The sequence below is a fragment of the Mya arenaria genome, chromosome 2, assembly GCF_026914265.1.
Source record: "Mya arenaria isolate MELC-2E11 chromosome 2, ASM2691426v1".
NCBI classification, from domain to species: domain Eukaryota; kingdom Metazoa; phylum Mollusca; class Bivalvia; order Myida; family Myidae; genus Mya; species Mya arenaria.
The window spans coordinates 64617749-64639899 of record NC_069123.1 but is presented as its reverse complement, the minus strand read 5'-3'; the positions used below and the strand labels follow the sequence as shown (position 1 = coordinate 64639899).

Sequence of the window (22151 nt, the reverse complement as noted above, 5' to 3'; positions counted from 1 at the left end):
TTACCAAGATGTGTTAAGCCAAAGTATACATACTGGTGAATTCAAAGCTGTTGATGATATGTTAGAATTAGAGGATTGTGATAGTAGAACTTTAGTCAAAGAATTCCAAAAATGTATTTTATATGTATCGAAAGATTTTGTTAACCAAATAAGGAAACCGAGTAAACTTAAAGTAGGTTTGAACTGGTTTGACAATGAATGTAAAGAACTTAAACGAAACGCTTTACGTAGTCTTTGATTGTATAGATCAACAAAAAGTATGGCAGATCTGTTTGATTTCAAGGACGCAAGGTCTAAATATAGGTGTGTTTGTAAATCTAAGAAATTACTATGCCAGAAGCGCATTGGTTTAGATTTAGAGAACTCCATGCCAAATCCGTAACAGTTTTGGAGTAAAATAAAGCGTTTAACTGGCAGACAAAGAATTGATCCTGATATAAGTGGCGAGGAATGGCTGCAGCATTTTAGGACTTTATTCCAATCTGATACTGACACTGAAAATGTAACCCCTATTTTTGACGACTTCTTTAATGAAGTGGATGGTGTAAATCATGTCATCTTAAACTCCAGGATTGAATCTGATGAGGCAGTGAATGACTTAAAGTTAAATAAAGCTTCAGCCGGAGAGCTATTGCCTGCACATTTTAAATATGGTATTTTCTATTTATTGCCATATATGTTACGTATTTATAACCAAATATTTACGTCAGGTCAGTTCCCGAGAAGATGGACGCTATCTATTATTATACCAGTGCACAAAAAGGGAAGTTGTAATAATCCTGATAATTACAGGGGTTTAGCCCTTGTTGATGTATTAAGCAATATATATATAAGCATTTTAAATAGAAGACTTACCTATTATACTCAAGTTTATAACTCCATCTCGGAGCCGCAAGCAGGATTTAGATACGGTTATAATACAACTGATAATGCTTTTGTTTTATATTCTGTTATAAGCAGGCATTTAAGTACGGAGGGTAAGAAGTTATTTGTTGCTTTTATAGATTTCAAAAAAGCGTTTGATTCTGTGGACAGGTCAAAATTATATACAAGCTTATTTAGACAAAATGTTAAAGGAAGGCTATTGGATGCTTTTCAGTCAATTTAAAAAGATGTCAAAATGTGTATTAGATGCAAGGATGGAAAAACAGAGTGTTCTGACTGTCCAAGTGGTTTAAGACAGGGGTGTAATTTAAGTCCAGTCATTGTTCTCACTTTTTATTAATGATTTGTATAGTTATATTGAACAAAGTGGTGTGTATGGTGTTCAGCTGTCCCCTTCTGATATTGAAGTGTTTCTACTTATGTTTGCAGATGATGTTGCTCTGTTATCTGATACAGTTTTAGGTCTACAAAAACAACTAAATGCGCTAAACTTATTTTGTGCTGATACTAAGTTGCAAGTTAATACTAGTGAAACAAAAATTGTTGTTTTTAGAAGAGGTGGGCAGCTGCCGAGTAGAGAGAAATGGAAATATAATCATAAAAACATAGATGTTGTATCAGGGTTAAAGTATGTCGGTTTATATTTTAGCTGTACATTGTCATGGTATAACATGGCAGAGAATTCTGCTCTAAAAGCTATGAAAGCTTTACATTGTCTTTTTAAAGGCATTGCTTCATTACCTTCTGTTAAGTCTTCAGTATTTTTTTAAATGTTTGATACAAAAATATCACCTATTATGTTATATGGTGCTGAAATTTGGGGAATGACTTCAATGAATGCTATAGAAAATTTCCAATTATATGCATGTAAAAGGTATTTAAATGTATCTTCTAAAGCTTGTAATGATGCTGTTTTAGGTGATCTAGGTCGTTTACCTTTACATATATATGCTTCGAAACGTTGTCTTAAATATTGGTTAAATTTTTTGAAACTTCCTGATGATAGATATGTTAAGTTGTGTTACAATATGTTAAAATTATATGATAGTCTAGGTCATGAAAATTGGGTTAGTGTATTGCGTATGAATCTGTTGAGGAATGGTTTTGGATATATTTGGGAGTCACAGCATGTAGTAAATGAAAGTGCCTTTCTTAAAGAATATTAAACGAGATTAAAAGATCAACATCTACAATTATGGAGTCAAACTTGTTCTGCGAATATGAAACTTAATAAAATTTACATATATATAAAATCGTGTTTTAAAGCAGAATTATATGTGAACTGTGTTACAGTTGATAAATTTCGTAAATGTTTAGCAAATTTTAGATGTTCATCGCATCGCCTTGCTATCGAAACAGGCAGGCATACCGGAATTGATAGGAACCATAGATTTTGTTTATATTGTAAAAATGTTGTGGAGGATGAATATCATTTTGTTATCAAATGTCCATTGTATATCTACAAAAAATGAAGAAGTTTTGCAAAAAAATAGCTATGTATTTGTATTATGCAGACAAAATTAAAGACAGTTTATCAATAGTTGATTATCATGTATGATGCCATATTAACAACTAATATTTTGTGAATTCTATGTTTGGTCAACTCCACGTTGTTTATATGTATTTATGTATGAATATCTGTATATGTGCCGGAGGCCTTCATACAATAAATATTTGAATTTGAATTTGAATTTGTTTAGAAGGAAAACGTCGCGATAAGGCAGTAGTTCATGTTTTGCAATCTAAAATTTGAGAATTGTTTTTTATACTTTAATTGATTTTTTTCTGCAATATCAGTATCAAAGAGTTGATTAATTATAATTTGATGTTTTCAGATCAATTACCGGTGAAAAAAGCCGGTGAAAAAAAGCGAGTCCCTTTAATTGAAATCTTGCTGTTAGTGTTTCTAAGATATATTTATATGGCTCTGACTAATAGTTGTTTGTTATAATATATGAATATAATATCTACTGTAACTGGGCTATGTTTGGAAGTATTCATATTACAAATACTTGTAAACTAGACAATTTGTCATAATCACGGTATGTAGGAAAATGACTTTCCCAAAACACGCCCTACTGAAACTTGTATTTATAGAACATGGGAAACCATATTTTGTGTATATACCTAGCCTTATCCGCGGCGTCTACTCCACAACTCGTACAGACTTCACTCTAACAGTGTTTCAACATTATATTGTCTATAATTACAATTCAAAGTAGGTATTTATTATCAATTAGATAATGACTTGTTAAGTAATGTAACTTTATTTGGAATATGTTTTTTTTATATATTTGTTTATTCGGTAAGATTGTAAATTACCAATTCGCATATGATTGACACGGGCGCCACAGACAAGATAACATAAGCAGGAAACCGGTGCGACATAGTGATGCTAGCTTCATGGAATTGTATTTAATATCAACAACATATATTTTCAATGCTTAACATTACTTTTACAGAAAGTAGATACTCAGCAATGGCTTCCTCACAATTGCTTATGTTGGTTCTGGTCCTCCTGGCTCTGACGTTCACGTCAGCTGGTCTTCGCCGTAGAGTTTGTCGCATGGACGGCGCTCCCGGAAACTGCGCGGAGGTTGTGGGTCGGCGGGGAGCGCTCAAGGGGGTCGGACTGTGTCAGGAACGTGGCGGCAGATGTATCTACTTCGAAAGGCGTGGCGCCAAAAAGTGTGCGTGCATGGAGGTGAAACCGGACACCGTTAGACTGTTATAGTGCTGTTCCGGGGCCGCTTCGTCCGGATTCCTAGTTGCATTCGATAAACAGTTCAAAACAACTGTTAAAAAATATTGTGTTCAGGAGTATAATATGTTAGGAATGTTCTCAACAATGGCATTTTTATTATATAATTGAAGTATTTATGTAAGTACAAATGGCAACTATTAGTTAAAATACGTGTACCACTAACACGGAAGTATAAATATAGTTTTAACATATATTTAATATTTTCCTTTATTTATTTGTCGATAGTCGTAGTATTATTGTTCTTTGTTTATTTTACATTTGTAGTTGAGATTATTTTATCACTTTTACATGCAACAACTGAATGTATATGAAAATGCCTGTCCAAACATATACATATATAGTATACATTGGTATAAGATATGCTCAGTATTTATTCAATCATGTTTGTTTCTCTATTACATAATAAATTGTAAAATACAACTCGTTTTGTCCTAAATGTTGCATATCAATGTGTGCGCAACATTACCATTATAAATAAATTGAGGTACTGCTTTCCACTCGCCAGTCTCTTATTTCCCTTCAAACGGCCGGGTAACGGTAATGGTAGTGTCCGTCCGTCTGTCTATCTTTGATTAAAAGCACACAATGGAATAAGATGATGACCGACAGACAATTTCCTAGCAATACATGTAAGGAAAAATGCGGTGACTCGGTCACGCGATTGTATTTTAAAGATGTGTAAACGGTTTTTGATTAATTGAATACGTTTCACTTAATGATCCCTTTTTTAATTTGAATATGCAATATATAAAAATGTTTAGTGAGCTGTGATACAAAATTTGAATTGTTAAGTTCTTATATTGTGACTCAAAATAATGTTACGCAATATTAGATAAAAGTAAAAAGTACGTTTTTTGCAGAGAGTTTTTCCATGAATTAAACTCTTAAAAGACACATTAACAATACCAGTGTATGTATACCACGTGATAAATTGCGTCATAAATGCTACATCGAAAGGCAATATTTTGCTTCGAATGTTCCGTCTTAAAACAAAGATAACTTCACTATTTCTTCACCATTTTAGATGAAACATAGCGCAGTCTACGCCTCTTACGGAGCCCCGCATTCGGTCTTTTACCAGAATTTGATCGAAAGTTTAGTTTCTTCAAACACTTCGAAAAACCTTTTCACAACACGGCCGTCTGACGGAGCACTGTCAAAACATTATATTTGATACAGGTTTGTCGAAGTGTTTGATGAAACTAATCACCTAATCAACGAAACATGCTTTTTAATGCACAAGCAAAATCATGATACTGGAACATCAACTTGCTGTCTGTATTACAAATGTAGAGATTGCGGACAAGCAATAAATATGCGGAAGCATAAGAATCCTCACGTGTGTAATGAAACATACTGTAAAACATGCAAAGATTTTGTGGAAGAAGATCACCAGTGTTTTATGCAGCCAGTGGAAGAGGATGAACATAAGACCGCAACTGATAGAACAAAAACAAAGGATACCAAATATATATATTTTGACTTTGAGTGTACACAAGATCAGCAACTCCAATGCGAGAAAGGATATCTTTCAGGCGTTAACGGGAAGTGCGGTAACTGTAGAAAAGCAACTTGTGGTTCCTTTGAACATCGGCCTAACGTATGCGTCGTACAAAGGGTATGCACTCAGTGCCTGGACAGTAACTTATCGATCGATTCAGAGTGTGATCATTGTGGAAAAAATGAACTAGTTTTCAAAGGAGAGAAGACCACCCAGCAGTTTTGTCAATGGTTATTCTCTGAGGAAAATGTTGGTGCTACCGTCATTTGTCATAACTTCAAGGGCTATGACAGCTATCCAGTTCTACAATACTTACATGACAATGCCATTCTTCCTGAGGTCATTACCAATGAAACGAAATTTATGTCCATTAAAGTTCCTGTATGCAAGATGCGCTTCATAGATTCCATAAACTTCATTCCAATGGCATTAGCGGATATGCCTAAAGCATTTGGAATCACAGAATTAGCAAAGGGCTATTTTCCACATCTATTCAATCGACAAGAAAATCAAACCAACACTCTGACAAAGTTACCAGACCTAAAGTACTACTACCCAGATGGTATGAAAATAGACAAACGATTCGAGTTCCTTGCTTGGTATGACATTCACAAAAACGACGCGTTTGATTTTCAATATGAACTGTTAAAATACTGCCGATCAGATGTGGACATCCTGAGGAAATGCTGTCTGAAGTTTCGAGAATTGTTTCAGGAAATAACACAAAAGAATGAAGTTCCTGGCATAGATCCGTTTGAAAAATGTTTGACCATTGCATCGGCATGTAATTTGGTGTTCAGACGAAATTTTCTGGAGCACGAAAGTATTGGCATTATTCCAACACACGGTTACAGGCCTGAAGAGAAACAATCTATTTTAGCATACAAATGGCTGGCTTACCTTGCATACCAAAAAGATGTGTACATACAGCATGGTCGAAATGTCGGTGAAAAACAAATAGGCCCTTACAAAGTTGACGGATACTACGATACTGAAGAAGGAGAGAAAGTTGCTTTAGAAATGAATGGTTGCTTTTGGCACGGTTGCAACCGTTGCTTTAAAAGTAACACCATCAATCCCGTGAATGATATGACAATGGGCGATCTGTATGCTAGAACATTGGACAGACAACAGTATATAGAGTCCCTGGGATATACGTACGTGTCGAAGTGGGAATGCGATTTTAAAAAGGAAATACAGGATACCCCTGGTTTGCAAGAATTTATAAGATCTGTGAATATAGTGACCCCACTGGAGCCGCGAGATGCGTTTTACGGTGGAAGAACAAAAGGATTCAAATTGTACGAAGAAGCGTCAAATGACCAAGAAATAAACTATTATGGTGTGACATCGTTGTATCCGTATGTTAACAAAACTGGTAAAATACCTCTAGGACATCCCGAAATTATCACAGAAAATTTCAAAGACATTACCAAATACGAGGGTCTGGTCAAGTGTAAAATTGTACCTCCACGTGGACTCTATCCACCTGTTTTACCCGTGAAGTCGAATGGAAAACTGCTTTTCAGCCTATGTAGATCATGCGCAGACCAATACCAGCAGTCGCCATGTCAGCACACTGATAATGAAAGAGCCTTTCTGGGTACTTGGAATACAGATGAAGTCAAACTGGCCCAGTCTCAGGGCTACAAAATAATGGAAATCTATGAAGTTTGGCATTTTCCTAAGATATCACAGTATGACCAAAACTCCAAATGTGGCGGTATATTCACCGAATATGTGAATACCTTCCTAAAAGTCAAACAGGAGGCCAGTGGGTGGCCTGAATGGTGCAAGACAGAAGATGACAAGCAGTCATATATGCAAAAAAATTATGACAAAGAATGTATACTCTTAGACTATGACAGGATATGCAAAAATCCAGGTCTTCGATCCTTGGCAAAACTGATGCTGAACTCCTTCTGGGGCAAGTTTGGCCAACGTACAAACCTAGCACAGACGTCTTATGTAACAGATACAAACGAGTTCTTTGACTTTATGACCAGTGATCAACAAGAAATAAAGAACATCCGTTTTGTCAATGAAGAAACTGTGCAGTTAGACTGGGCATACAATGACGATTTTATTGAGGCTTCTTCCCGGACAAACGTTGTCATAGCTGCATATACAACAGCACAGGCGCGTATTAAACTTAATAGCTATCTACAACATCTTGGAAGGCGTGCACTTTATTGTGATCGATAATATTTTCATCCAGACCAGGGCAGTGGAAACCACCTCTTGGAGATTATCTCGGGGATATGACGGACGAGGTTTCAGGAAACAAAATTACGAATTTTGTTACTGGTGGACCGAAAAACTATGCGTACAAAACACAACGTTGTGATAAAAATGGTTATAAATCAGTCTGCAAAGTGAAAGGAATCACGCTTAATTTTAAAAACTCTAGTTCGAGTTCGAATTATATGTAAAGATTAAAATATATTCCAATTGTGAAAGTGTGGAAAGTGTTTAAAGTGCCTATACGACTAGATCATAGACTATATTTATAAATCACAGATCCCAAGGTTTAGTTGCTGTGGGCATTCCCCCTCTGTATATACACTGGCTTCACGCGCGTGTGACGCATCTGGAATTCCCCGTAACCCGTGTTGTTAATTATTGTTGTTTATATATTAATAAAACAGGAACCTTATGACTTTGGATTTCTGTTGGTGATGTTTGGATTTTTCACGCTTTTACAATTTGAACATATATTTTAAATAAATTGTATATTTGTGTCGAAACGCTCAGCAACGTTTTGTGGTTAAATAAACCACTACTTGGTTAATACAAAAATGAAAAATTATCTTATTATAAAATAGAAGCAATCACTTCAAAGCAACTAAGCCACAAGTCATTGTTGTCTTAGTATCGAGTATTCATATTATTATTATACCACCTTTTATATAACACTTCTATCGTAAAAACATACGTTCAGAAGTTAATAAAAAATGTATGCCGTTTACATACAACCAATCTACGGAGAGAATCTGTAGGTATTGGTAAAAAGCAACATTTTGGATACACAGCACCACTCTATACACACCATCAGTAGGTATTAAAAATTACAAAAGATAAGAAACAGCACTGAAAAGTTAAATATTCGCGAAGTGTACAAAAAGATTAACCGTTGTTCCTTATGGTATCTAAAATTACAAATATATTTCATCAGATAGATCGTGCTCCTTTTAAAACCTAGTGGAATAAAAGTTGAACGCTTAAAACACTAATACAACGGGTAAAATGGACATACGGAGCAGTGGTATATCTTCAGAATGCTAAAAGTCTGACACGAAAGCATATTCATTTTGTAGAACGACCACGTACCTTTCCGAAAAATATGTAAAATGCTTATTGAGCCAAAATCTGATATCTATAGATCGTTGTTCGTAAAAAATTGCTCAACTCCCTATCAAACCTTTATTATTCTTGCTAAATATTGAGCCGAAAAAACTGAATCAAATATGACAGTTCTTGTAGACCAAGTTTCGGTTTCAGTCCTGAGAATTATTGATGACTCACACACTTGTTGTTAACCCACTTAATGTTGGAAAAACCCGCTCTCTAGTATAAATGGCATGCTGTTTACACCATGGAGACGACATTCGAACGAGAGGGAAACAGAGAGAAAAAAGTAGAAAAAACTTTCAACATTATAGAAATCATCGATTGTGTAAAAAGTAAGTCGTACGATGGTTTTATAAATTAATAAAATAATGACTGGTTAATACCTTAATTAAAGAATTCATGTTATGCTGTTTTCATGTATAACACCGATCTATTCTGTGTGATTGATAATTATAACACTTATATTCTCGGTATAAGGAAACCGTCGAGCTCTGAAGCTGGTTTTAAAAACACTTGTTTTTCAATACTAACATAATTTTACAGAATTAAGATACTCAGCAATGGCTTCATCAAAATCGCTCATGTTGGTTCTGGTCTTAGTTACTCTGACGTTAACATCAGCTGGTCGTCGCCGTAGAGTTTGTCGCATGGACGGCGCCACCGGAAACTGTGCGGATATTGTGGGGCGGCGGGGAGCGCTCAAGGGAATTGGACTGTGTCAAGAACAGGGCGGCAGATGCATCCACTTCCAAAGGCGTGGCGTCATAAAGTGTGCGTGCATGGAGGTGAAACCGGACACTGTTAGATTGTTTTAGTGCTGTCGAAGATACAGGGACCACTTCTTCGGTCAGGAGGCCCAGGTGCATTTGTAAAACATTTCAGAACAACTGTTGAAGAATATTGTGTTCAAGAGGATTTATGTCTCATATACTCGAAAATGGCATTTTTTTATTATATAATTAAAGTATTTATGTTAGCGAAAATGGCAACTATTAGCTCAAATACATGTACCAGTAACACGGAAGTATGACTATAGTTTTGTCAAACATTGTACATATTCCATTATTTATTTGTCTGTGATCGTAGCATCATTGTTCTTTGTTTTCTTTACATTTGTAGTTGAGATTATTGTATCACTTATACATTCAGCTATTGCTGAAGACATTGCCAGTCCAAACATATTATTACACATTGCTATTAGATATGCTCAGTATTTATACAAACATGTTTGTTTTTATTACATAAATAAATTGTAAAGTTAAACTTGTTTTGCCGTCAATGTTGCATAATAATGTATGCGAAACATTACCATTATGCATCAATTGACGAACTGCTATCCCCTCGTCATTCTCTTTTTCCCGTCAAAAGGCGTGGTGGTGGTGGGGGCGGTTATGATAGTTGCCGTTTGTCTGTCGGTCTTTGATCAAATGCATACAATGGAAGAAGATGATGAGTGACAGAAAAATGCATAGCAATACAAGGGAAAGTGCGGTGACTCGGAAACGCGATTAACGAACATATATTTTTGACTTCCAGATATAATAGCTTTCATAATTTTAAAGATGTGTAAACTTTATTTGATTAATTAAATACGTTTCACTTAACAAATCGCTATTTATTTTAGAATTCGATATGTCTTAAAATTGACTGCTGAGTCTTGATTTGTAACAACATTAGGTAGGGCCTTTTAATGAAATATTTGATAAAAGTAAAATGTACTTTTTTGCGAGTTTGGAAATAAAATTGAAGACGCATTTACAATACAGATACTGGCTTTTTAAATTGTCCACTAGCGTCGGGAGAACAAATATGATATAATCCATTTTAGGAATCTTCCAATGCTTATATCTGTTTTATTGTTGGAAATAGGAAATGGATATACATACCTTGGACTGTTACTCACATAACATTTAGACTACAGTACATTTATTTGATGTCATCGCGCAAAACTTTTGATATTTTTGGGTTCAGTGAAACATTTTTGACTGACAGAATATCAGACAAAATAATAAACGTTCCTGGTTATATTTTTGAACGTAAAGATAGAAAAACTAAAAAGGGCGGTGGAATATTGGTGTACATTAGGGAAAATATACCATTTATTCGCAGAAAAGAACTTGAGTCTGAACACATTGAAGATTCTTTTTGCAATACCAAACCATTTCTAATGTGTTTCATTTATCGACCACCTGATAGTAAGTCAGAATGGATTAATATGTTCAATAATCAGTTAAATAATGTTGAGGACTTAAATTTAGAGTATCATATCGTCGGAGACATTAATATAATTTATAATGCCGAATGTAAGACATTTAAAATTACTGCATGGCAGGATTGTATTATGAAATACGGATTAAATCAGCTTATAGATGTTCCTACAAGAGTATCAGAGAAAACATCTTCTATTATAGATCATGTATATACGAACTCAGTGGATCGAGTATGTGAAGCATTCGTATCAAATTTAAGTATAAGTGACCACTTTCCTGTTTGTTTCACTAGAGCTGCCCGTTTACAAAAGATTTCAGAAAACACGCATCGACATCATACATTAAAATATAGGTCGTTCAGAAACTTTAATGATATTTCCTTCTGCATTGATCTTAACAAGGTAAATATTAATGAGGTTGAACAAATTCAAGACCCTAATGAAGCCATGGAAGTTTTATATAAGCGACTGAATGAGGTGTTGTCGCACCATGCGCCACTGAAAGAAAAACGAATAAAATTTGAAACACAACCAACCTGGTTTACTGACGAAATAAGGTTGGCTATAAAAGAAAGAAATCTATTGAAAAAACGTCAACATTGGTCGGAATATAGACTTTCAAGAAATAAAGTTACTCGATTAGTACGGCAAACCAAGAAAGATTATTACAATAAAGCTGTTAAAAACTGTAAAGATTCTAGGGTGTTATGGAAGAACCTCAGAGAGTTGAATGATAATAATAATGACACTACAAACAATAATAGTATAATATTACCACAATACCTTCATTCAAACGGAATAAATGTTGTTGGCGATGCACAAATATTAGACGTGTTCAATAAGCATTTTACTGACATATCCGATTGTATCAGTAAATCAGTGTTCGATGAAACACATTTTTCAAAACTTGGTACTAAATTAAATAGTTTGCTAAAGGGTCAGTACTTTGATATATCTTACATCACCCCATTAGAGGTAAAAATGTATATTGATATGCTTAATACGGCGAAAGCTACAGGATTATATGGAATAGGGCCTAATATCCTAAAACAATGTGGTGATTGTATTGTTATACCACTAACGTCCATTATAAATAATAGCATACGGCTAGGAATATTCCCAGACTCATTTAAAGAGGCTAAGGTTTTGCCTATATATAAATCTTCTGGTCGCAATGATCCAAATAATTATAGACCAATTTCTATCCTTCCAACACTGTCAAAGGTGTTTGAACGGCACATGGCAGATCAAATCAAAACATTTTTAAAAAATACGAATATCATACATGAATTTCAATCTGGGTTTCGAGAAAATCATTCTTGTCACACAGCGTTGATAAGAATAATTGATGATTGGATTGATGGAATTGACAATGGAAACTATGTAGGTGCTCTCTTCCTTGATTTACGAAAGGCTTTTGATCTAGTAGACCAAATACTTTTACATAAATTGAAATTATACAATTTCAGTGATAATACCGTTCAACTGATAACTTCGTATTTGAAAGATAGACACCAAATTGTAAAGTTTGGGGGTTTCCAATCTTCACGAAGATGTATAAGGTCTGGAGTTCCTCAAGGATCCATTCTTGGACCTATTCTTTTTCTTATATATATTAATGACATTACCTTTGAAATAGAAAAGTCCTTGATTGACTTATATGCTGATGATACTACACTATATGCAAAAAGTTCAAATACGCAGGAAATTGAACGTACGTTGCAAATAAATTTAGATATAATATCGGAGTGGTGCAAAATAAACAACATGGCAATACATCCATTGAAAACGAATTGCATGTTGCTGGGTTCAAATGCAAAGTTAAGAAATGCATGTGCACTCAAATTATTCGTAGACAATGTACTTATTGAAAATGTAACTTCGAAGAAATTGCTTGGAATTGTTATTGATTCATCATTGTCATGGAACCTGCAAGTTGACTTTGTCTGCAAGAAAGTAACTGCAAAGATAGCTCTTTTAAAAAGACTTAATTACTTTTTAACGGATCAAATGAGACATTTGTTTTATAAATCGTATATACTTCCTATGTTTGACTATTGTTGTAGTGTTTGGGGGAAAAGTAAGCAAACGCATACGAAACGAATAACCATGCTTCAAAAAAGAGCTGCTAAAATTATTCTCTTTAAGCCTATTAGAACGCCATCGCATGAATTATTTAAACAATTAGAATGGCTTCAATTTGAATACCGTTGCAAATATCAAACGGCTGTCATGGTATATAAATCTATTAACAATCTTACACCGAGTTATATAAGAGACATTATAAAGTTATCAAACAATACAAGATATGGATTACGATCTTCTACGCGACAAGACATTGCCCACATTCGACATAAAACTCAATACAAGAAACACTCGTTTGCATGCTACAGCGGGACAGTTTGGAACTCTTTACCAGAACGAATACGTAAATCGAACACGGAAAATACATTTAAAGCCTGCTGCAAGAAGTTCTTTTTACATCATCAATTGCAAAAACCGTTGTAAGAATTGTACGCATAATTCCATGACTATTGTTTTTACATTATATATATCTCGATTAAGGTGTTAAATACATGTGTGACTGTCCTACTTACTCAGTTAATAAATTTAAATGATACGATTTGTTAACCTTTAGGTACAAATTGATGTATTGTTCGGCATTGATCTTATAAGTAATGTATTATATTCATGTTTCTTTATGTTTTCGTATAACATTTTAATGCGTACCCTTTTGAAATAACATAAATTTATGCTTGCGTTTTCATTCTAAGCATTTATGTGTGTGTGCGTGTGTATGTTCTTTCAGAAGGCCACATTGTAAATAAGTCGTGTGTTATGTTTGTTTATAATATGATGCCTATGTCTTAATGTGTTACCTTCTTTAAATAAAGTTATTATTATTATTATTATTATTATTATTATTATTATTATTATTATTATTACAGCAGAGCAGCTAAAAAGTGGACAAATCAGCTAATAGAGTATTGGGCCTTCTCATTGCAAAATACAAATCTTTTTAAGTGGCTTTAACATTAACTTTAATCGAACATTATGATACCCTTGTTTGGAGCACTATCAGGTATGGTGCCGAAATATGGGAAACAAGAGCATTAACTGTACCAGCAGTGTGCAGTTACGAGCTCAACGATATTTCATGGGTGTGGGAAAGTATACCCTCAAATTGGCCACTAAAGGAGATCTTTCGTACACATCTATTCATTTTAAACTGTTGAAATGTGTTACCAATACATTTTGCCGGTTGAAATCGATGAATAATATACACATAAATCACCGTGTATTCAAATGGGTGAACATAAATCTGAAGGAGAAAGGTGTAAAAACTGCATATTAAAAGTAAAAACTATTCTACAAAAACATGAACTAGAAAACCAATTTATATCACCAGACAAAACGGTCATTAATCATAGTCTTCACAGTAATTTGCAGACTGAATATACTGAAAAGTGGGGTGGGGGGGGAATGGAATACATTCTGTAATTAGTTGAAGTGGGCAAGGGCGTAACACACTTCGCACATATACAACTTTTAAGAGACATTTTAATCAAGAAAAATACAATGTACCTAGAATGCCCAGTGCCGAATAAGTATAGATCTGTATTTTCTAAGAAGCGGGGAAGCACAGAAAAGAAAAAGAACGTGTTTGTGTCACTTGTAATTCTTGTCTAGAATTTGAAGAATATCTTCTTTTTGTATTGTCCATTACAATAGGGTTATTAGTACTGCGTTTTGATACGGGAGGTTGTATTCGACTCGAGTGTGTTTTTTTGCAGATTCGGATTTCACGAGGCGCCAGCCGAGTGAAATCAAAATCTGCAAAAATCCACGAGATGTCGAAGATATTTTATAATGTTCAGTCAGGTTTTTTTAGCAATTAGTTGAAATTTAAAAATATTCATAATTGATAAAGTTTGAAAAGCGCTTATATTCCTGGGACATATAACTTTTTAAAATGTGTTGCCAAAGAAACTCCACAGGTGACAGATAGCTTACTCAATGTTCAAATCGTGTCGAACATGAAGACTATAATAAGCAAATAAATGAACGGTACAAGTACTGCTATGAAAAACTTAATACCATCTATGGTTAACATTTCGTGGTGAAAAACAACAATGCATGAAATGATATCGTATATGTTTAAATATGTTAGATGTAAGACAGTTCGTTATTAATGTCTGTTAATTGTTATACATTATGTATGTGTACATCTTTCCTGTCGCTCTTTTTAATCACTTAGAGTTAGACATTATCTTGGTGTGAAATGACAGCTTTATTATAAATTGTTTTACTGCATATTTGTCCAACTTGCATAATGAAGGATTGCATCTAAGTTGTTTTAAGTTTAGTCTCCTAAAACGGATGATTATTTCCACATAAATATTTCATGTAAAATATATGTTGTCTAGTTAGAAAATGTGTAAGGTTTGTAATAATAATTACAAAAATATTATGAACTGTTCATATACAGTGCATATTTGAAAGTATTTCTAATATCGAATACTTGTAAAATTGTGGAACATGTGTTCAGTATGCCATGCCAAGAAATCCTATCCAATTTTCGATTAAGAAGGAAACCCCTGTATGCCAGCATATACCTGGATTTTAGCAGCATATGCATTATGTTCCATTCAGTGGTTTTGTGCCAAGGGTTAAAGGGCCGACTTGGTTCTCCATGTAATTTTTATCTGTTATCTGCTGTAACAGCTAACTCATTTCATTTAATGGCCATTACGACCAGCATGAAATTCAGGGGAGCAATGATGTTGGTCTTTTTTCGAAAAAAATCTATTTATAGTGCATGTTTCTTAGGTTTAACGGTTCCTTGTTTATGAACAATCTCCTTGATAACAATGTTCATTGTACTCTGCGCTCATTATAAAAAGATAAATGAAGGGTCTTCGCATTGATACAAAAAGCTTAGTTCCTTCACTCACAGCAACATATAGTTGATAAACGCGAGATTAGCAGCATCAGTAGTAGTTATATGATAGTTAGTAGAAGGAATAGTAGTAGCTGTTGTTATAGAAGTGGCAACAACAACAACAAGAATTCAGCAGGAGCGGCAGTAGTTTTAGGGGAATCATCATCATCATCATCATCATCATCATCGGTGGTGGTGGTGGTGACGGTGGTGTTCTGGCGGTGGTGTTGACAGTGGCAATAGCAAAAGCAGTAGTGGTAGTATCAACAGCAATAGCTGCAGCATTACCACCTGTATTACTCAGACTTAAGAGCACACGTATTAAATGACCAACATAGTCGGTTCTGTTCGGTGGGGTTAAATACCCTTTTACAGTAACGATCGTTGGGAGTCATGTTATTATTTGGGGTGTGGGGGGTGTGTCAATATTTTACAGAAAAGGAGTCACTCAAGGACAGCGACCATTGCCGTGATTTTATGGGGGTCAAAATATGTTCTTTCACCGGTCACGGTATGAAGACAATGCCAGATGAAAACAAAACTAAGCAATTTTCTAGATTGAAACATTGCAAAAACAAATCGCAATCAGTTATACGAAAATGCATTTTAAACGCCTGAGAATGTGTTCATGATGATATGAACAAAATTGAAGTAAATTTAACATTCGGAGATTCAGTTTCGCCAATGTGATGTATTTTTTGAAGTTTCGTTTGTATTTTCCATTTTCCATGGTGTATACGTATACTTACGAACTCAATAATTTTACAGTGAAACAACAACAAAGCTTTAAAAATGAATAATAAGAGTGTGTGTTTTTGTTAAAAAATGCGAACCCAATAAATCTGACATTTTAAAATCAATATCCATACGCTAAGTAAAGCATACTCTTAAATATTATTCGACCTATATATATAATGTAATATAGGTTACATTTTCATTCAAAATAAAACGGTTGGTTAAGCATACCATTTTCATTAACATCTGTCATATGTCTAAAAAAATAATGTTACTCATTAAAAACAACATATTTTTGTTTAAGAATAAGTAAATAATAAGTTTTACTAAATTAAGTACTCTGTAATTATGTCTAACACTTGATACTTCTTCACGTCTTCCAAATCTTGACCCGAACTACAGCAACTCCCTAGATATGATAACATGATTAAACACATGGTCAGATTCTCGGTCAATTAGGGGTTAATGTGTAGCTGAAATTGACTCTCGTGTAGAAATGAAAAGTGGAAAAATTGGCTGGTATTTCGTGGCATGATTAAATATGTCAGACATGACAAACAAAACTTCAGCAGAATTCACTGACGAAATTGAAAATCCCTCGCCTGTTAATATCGCCTGTTGTTTAGTCATAACTAACAGATTTGAAGCAGTCGTGGTTTTCCAGTTTGATGTTGCTAATCCCACCTCCGCCCACATTTCAAGGTAATCTAATATAGCATTACAATTGAAATATAAATGACTAATACCACTTAGCGCTGAACCGAAATGTAGGTCAGCCTATTGGAATCCCACTGGTATTACATATAAGTCTTCGAAAAACAGGTATATAAATGGCACGCAGTCCACACCATGGACATTGAACAAGACATCGTTAAACGTGGAGATAAAAAGTAACTTCAACATTATAATAATACAACTCACCGATTGTGCGTGTCGTACGTAATACTTTGTTCTTATAAATTAATAAAATAATGACTTGTTAATGCCTTTAATTTAAGATTGGTGTTTACACAGTGGTTAACATTCGAGTGTGTACCGTGCTTGACATATTGCTAAAACTAAGTGTTCGATCCAAGAAAATGCCAGAGATCAAAAGCTGGTTTTATAAGTATACACATATATTTTCAATACTAACATAATTTTACAGAATTAAGATACTCAGCAATGGCTTCATCAAAATCGCTCATGTTGGTTCTGGTCTTAGTTACTCTGACGTTAACATCAGCTGGTCGTCGCCGTAGAGTTTGTCGCATGGACGGCGCCACCGGAAACTGTGCGGAGATTGTGGGGCGGCGGCGAGCGCTCAAGGGAGTCGGATTGTGTCAGAAACAGGGCGGTGTATGCATGCATTTCCACGGACGTGGCGCGCCCAGGTGTGCGTGCATGGAGGTGAAACCAGACTCCGTGAGGTTGTTATAGTGTTTTTCATTGTGCTGTGTACTTCTCATAGTGCTGTGTACCTCAGGGTATTTTTAACTAATTTATACATGCAGCGTTTGTGTTCAAAAAGATGTGTGTTTCACTTGTAAAAATGGCTTTTTAATATTTTCTATAACACTTTATGTAGGTATAAACGTTCCAGTAAATTAAGAATTTTATAAATAAAAAAAATATTGTATACATGTATCTTATTTATTTTTCTTTAATTTTCATGGTCATGATATTATATATTGCTATTAATCCATTGCCATTTTACATTAACAGTGTTTTGTTTTTGATTATATAAATAAATTGACAAGTTTTATTCGGTGTGTTGTAAATGTTTCACATTCCAAGTACATGTGTACTTAGCATTATCACCTGTCATTATCACCTGTCAATATCACCTGTCATTCTGATTGATTGTTCAGCTTCTTTTATCGACTCGCCATTCTTATATTTCCCGCCAAGAGGAAAGCGTACATCTGAATAAGATGATGCTCGAGCGAATAATGTACATGTATGTCAGTCAGGGGAAATGTGTATTTGGGCTTGGTTATACATTGTACACTAGCAGTTTACCTATTAAGATTAAGCGATTATCTAATTGATTTGTTCAGTGATAAATGAGCGGACACTTATGTCGAAATTATATATATATATACTTATATAAATTACGCACTCAGTTGTTTGGAGCATGTGTTTTACGGAAATCAAAAGGAACTAATAGGAGTTAACACAGTGAACAAGCACACGAAACTGTACAAAACAAGGCATTTCATCATTATTTTAACATTAAATTCATACCTTAATAAATTAAACGCTTTTCAAATCAAAGAGCGGACAAACTATAATACAGCAGGAACAATAAGACCGCTTGAAATGCTGTGAAATATCCGATTTAATAATGTGTGACATGTATATAAATAATATGGATGGAAATTAATCGATGGCCGCAATAATCTGTTCATGATTTAAGAGCACTATTGCTTTATTATACATCGATCCGACCTGTCAATCAAACTAATCATTATTGACCAATGAGAAAGCTGCAAATTATTCACCGAGTCCCGTCCGCCATCTTTACCCACAAACACAGCAGCGATAACTGTTTACAACCGGACATTTTATTGAAGTTTTAAGACTGATTTGTGAAAATGGTTAAACGATGCGGATGGGGAATATGTTATGCAGATTAAGGTATCCGGAGGGACTAAATGGAGGCCGATTTAAACGATTTCCGACCTATAATTTAATATAATCCGATATTGAGAAGTGCAAATGCTGGATTAAAGCCTGTGGACGGCCACAAGAGAAACTGAATGTCAACAGGATAAACAAGCACGAAGATGTCTGCTCGAAGGTTAGTAAATTAAAATTTGGTTTTATCGTAAAACGATCAAAATACAATCATTTCAATTATAATTCTGAATTCTGCAAATCATGCCAAATGTTTATTTTGTTTACTTTTCTTGTGTCCTAAATATTGACCTCCATATGGAGATCATGCTAGTTGACAGTTTCCATCAGGTTATGAATGTGTCAAGTTTAAACTACTGTTTTATTGTATAATATGTATAATATGTTACTGACTGGCATTGTGGAGTCTTGTCACACTAATTATATTTTACTATTATGCATATTTAAGCACTTTCATGGAGGAAATGGACCATCTTAAGAGTATCCTGACCCACCATCAGCTGATGGCTGGAGAATAACATCTTCAAGAAAACTCCCCACAAAGCGGTCACTTGGAAAGGAAACTTATGGCAGCATTTATACACAAAATGCAAGTGTGCATTTTATACAAGATATCACATGCCTGGGCGTTAGAGTTTTATTTATCTTTATGGAGTGCACGGAAGACTTGAATAACATGTACCATGTAGGATAAATTGCAAAACTGAGACTGTATTATTTTGTAGACTTAAATATATCAACATAACAACAATTTCTTTCAGAGAAAAGCTGGTCCAGGATCCTGCAGACACTGTACCAGGAGTAGAAACACAGACCGAATGTCCATGTAAGTGAAACCAACACTGTAACAATGCCTATGATCTTGTTGTCAGTTCTGTTTTACTTGGGTCTTCACAGGTTGTGTGGTATTTAACGGTGTGAACTCTTTCGGTAAATCAATAGGTGCTGCATTTCAAACAGAGGTATTCCCACACTCTTGAGAAATGGTAGGAGTCAGTTTTAAACATCTTGTCTTAAATGTAAAATTTATTATGCATTTATTTTCAGGGACGTCACCTTTGGATGTTTGCACTTTATACCGCTCAAAATGCTTCCCTAAAAGAACAGTTGTCACAAAAAGAAGTCCAAGTTGAAGAATAACAGTCTGCACTTTTATCAAAGTGTTGTGAAATTCAGATTTTAAAGCAACTGGTGGGAATTTAAACAAACTGTAAATGTCGATATAGTTCTGCTCAAAGAAGCAATAGTTAAAATTTGTTTAAATATTATACAGGAATCATATGATTTTATTTCTGCTTCTTTGATATAATTGAATAACTGTTAGTTTATTCATGTTTGGAATAAAGCATTGTAAAGTGAATTGTGTGTTTGTAGTTCATTTATTTAATTAGATTTAAAATTTGTAAACTTGGTCTGTGTATCTATCTGGCAAAGGACAGGTTTCCTTTTCCGACTGTGCTACTATGACTTGGTTCACTGGAACTGGCTTGATCTTTGATCCCTTTGGCACATTCCATTGTTGGGGAATACTTGTGTAACTTTGTTGATCAGGAACATGGGTGAAGTTGTGCAACTTGAGTTCCTGAAGTGACTTGATTAAGCCAACCACGTGTGAACAATGACAGCTCAATCTATAAAAAAAATGAAAGCAGAGATGGTTGACAAGTTATCAAAACAAAAGCATGATATCATGCTGTGAAATTGGCATGTGTTTATCCTACACTGACCCATGAAGTATCATTTGACTTTCCAGATGTTAAATGTCTAAAACGAGGCAGTAACTAGAAATATGAAAACCAATAAATTGAAATACAACATACAGTATCTTACTTCTTTCTCTACTCGACGACTTGAAAATATTTTAAAATTTGTTTTCGCATTCCGTATTACGGCATGAAATGTAAAAGACATGGCGATCCAAAATTGCTTATAATTCACAATGTATATTTAAGAATAAAATTACTAGTATAATAACATTTGTTAAATACAATTGGAAATTCACATACCCTGGTTTTCATGAGCAATACCTATATCGTATGGAATCCCTCTCCACATCGACACTTAACATATGATGCTTGTCGTTTTTTCTCATTGAAGGCCAGCATCTCGCGGTAACATGGCAGATATTTCCTCTTCCAAAACTTTAATGTCATGAATATAACCTTGTAGAAAGTAATTTAATCCCTTTTCTTACACCTTTCCCGATAATTTGGCTTGATCTGGTAAATATTTAACTGATATATTGTCCGAAATCTTCGCGAGAGAATCGGATTCTGATGCTATCGTAGCAGCGCGTGAGCCGCCATTTTGAATTTACGCTTGGGGCGCATAGTAACAATATCTAAGGGGGCGGAGCTTATCTTGGCATCTCGGATCGATGTATTGTCATGGCTCTTACAAATGTGGAATCATTATGAACAAAATCGCGAGGAAATATTTGATTAGATTTCATGACATTCCGCTTGTGTTTGTTAAGACCTGCTATGCTAACTAGGTTATGTATATATGAAAACGGTGATTCCCAGGCCTGGAGACGTATCACATGACAAAGCAAACAATACACGCGGTATACGAGGGTCATATTCTCAGGGCACGAAATGACTAGTTCCCATCGATGTGGTACATGCAGGTATAATAGTTCAACGTTAAATTATTGATATGAAGAAGCCGAGTAGTACATACAGGATAATTGTTTGTGAGTGTAAGATGATAATATATTTCACCAAGTGAGCACCAAACGTTCGAGTGGCTCGAATGAAATACATTTACTTTTGGTGTTTATGAGGTGAAATATATTGCGATCTTAAAATGAAACAAACAAGTTTTATTATATAGGATTTAAAAAGACAGTTATTGTTGTTTTTCAGAACAGCGAGGCAAATTGTATCCAAATAAAACGTCATTCCGTTAATGACGTTGTTGGAATTGTATTTCAGCCTCGTGTGCGCTAATGTTTGCTTTGAAAGTGAGAGGGGTTTAAATGTGATATTTTCACTGTTTGAGAAAGTGAAATCCTTTTTATGTCATAACTAAATCTGTATAAGCTATCTGAAGGCATATAATGATAAATAACTATCTTACACTGAAACATTTTTTCCCTTTTTATGCCTAAAATTGGTATTGAAAGAATTTTAATAAAATTCTA

The 22151-nt window shown here is 34.6% G+C and overlaps 2 protein-coding genes and 2 long non-coding RNA genes across 5 annotated transcripts; all 4 read left to right on the top strand.

Moving 5' to 3' along the window:
* Window positions 1–3031: 3031 nt before the first annotated feature.
* On the top strand, window positions 3032–4069 carry LOC128225107 (uncharacterized). The gene is made up of 2 exons (XR_008259605.1): window positions 3032–3103; window positions 3348–4069. It is a non-coding gene; the product is annotated as an uncharacterized LOC128225107 (long non-coding RNA).
* Window positions 4070–4964: 895 nt separating this feature from the next.
* Window positions 4965–7355, top strand: LOC128216636 (uncharacterized). Its single transcript, XM_052923252.1, has one exon. It carries the CDS (start codon window positions 4965–4967, stop codon window positions 7353–7355), a length of 2391 nt encoding a protein of 796 aa, XP_052779212.1.
* A 1305-nt stretch (window positions 7356–8660) lies between these two features.
* On the top strand, window positions 8661–9780 carry LOC128223257 (uncharacterized). Its single transcript, XM_052932551.1, has 2 exons — window positions 8661–8833; window positions 9045–9780. Exons 1-2 carry the CDS (start codon window positions 8746–8748, stop codon window positions 9314–9316), a joined length of 360 nt encoding a protein of 119 aa, XP_052788511.1. The 5' UTR covers window positions 8661–8745; the 3' UTR covers window positions 9317–9780.
* Window positions 9781–17219: 7439 nt separating this feature from the next.
* On the top strand, window positions 17220–20366 carry LOC128245479 (uncharacterized). Of its 2 annotated transcripts, none has more exons than XR_008263157.1 (5): window positions 17220–17277; window positions 17535–19169; window positions 19455–19601; window positions 19768–19832; window positions 20054–20366. It is a non-coding gene; the product is annotated as an uncharacterized LOC128245479 (long non-coding RNA). The 2 variants fall into 2 exon arrangements; XR_008263156.1 differs by having other exon boundaries at window positions 17220–17322.
* Window positions 20367–22151: the final 1785 nt, after the last annotated feature.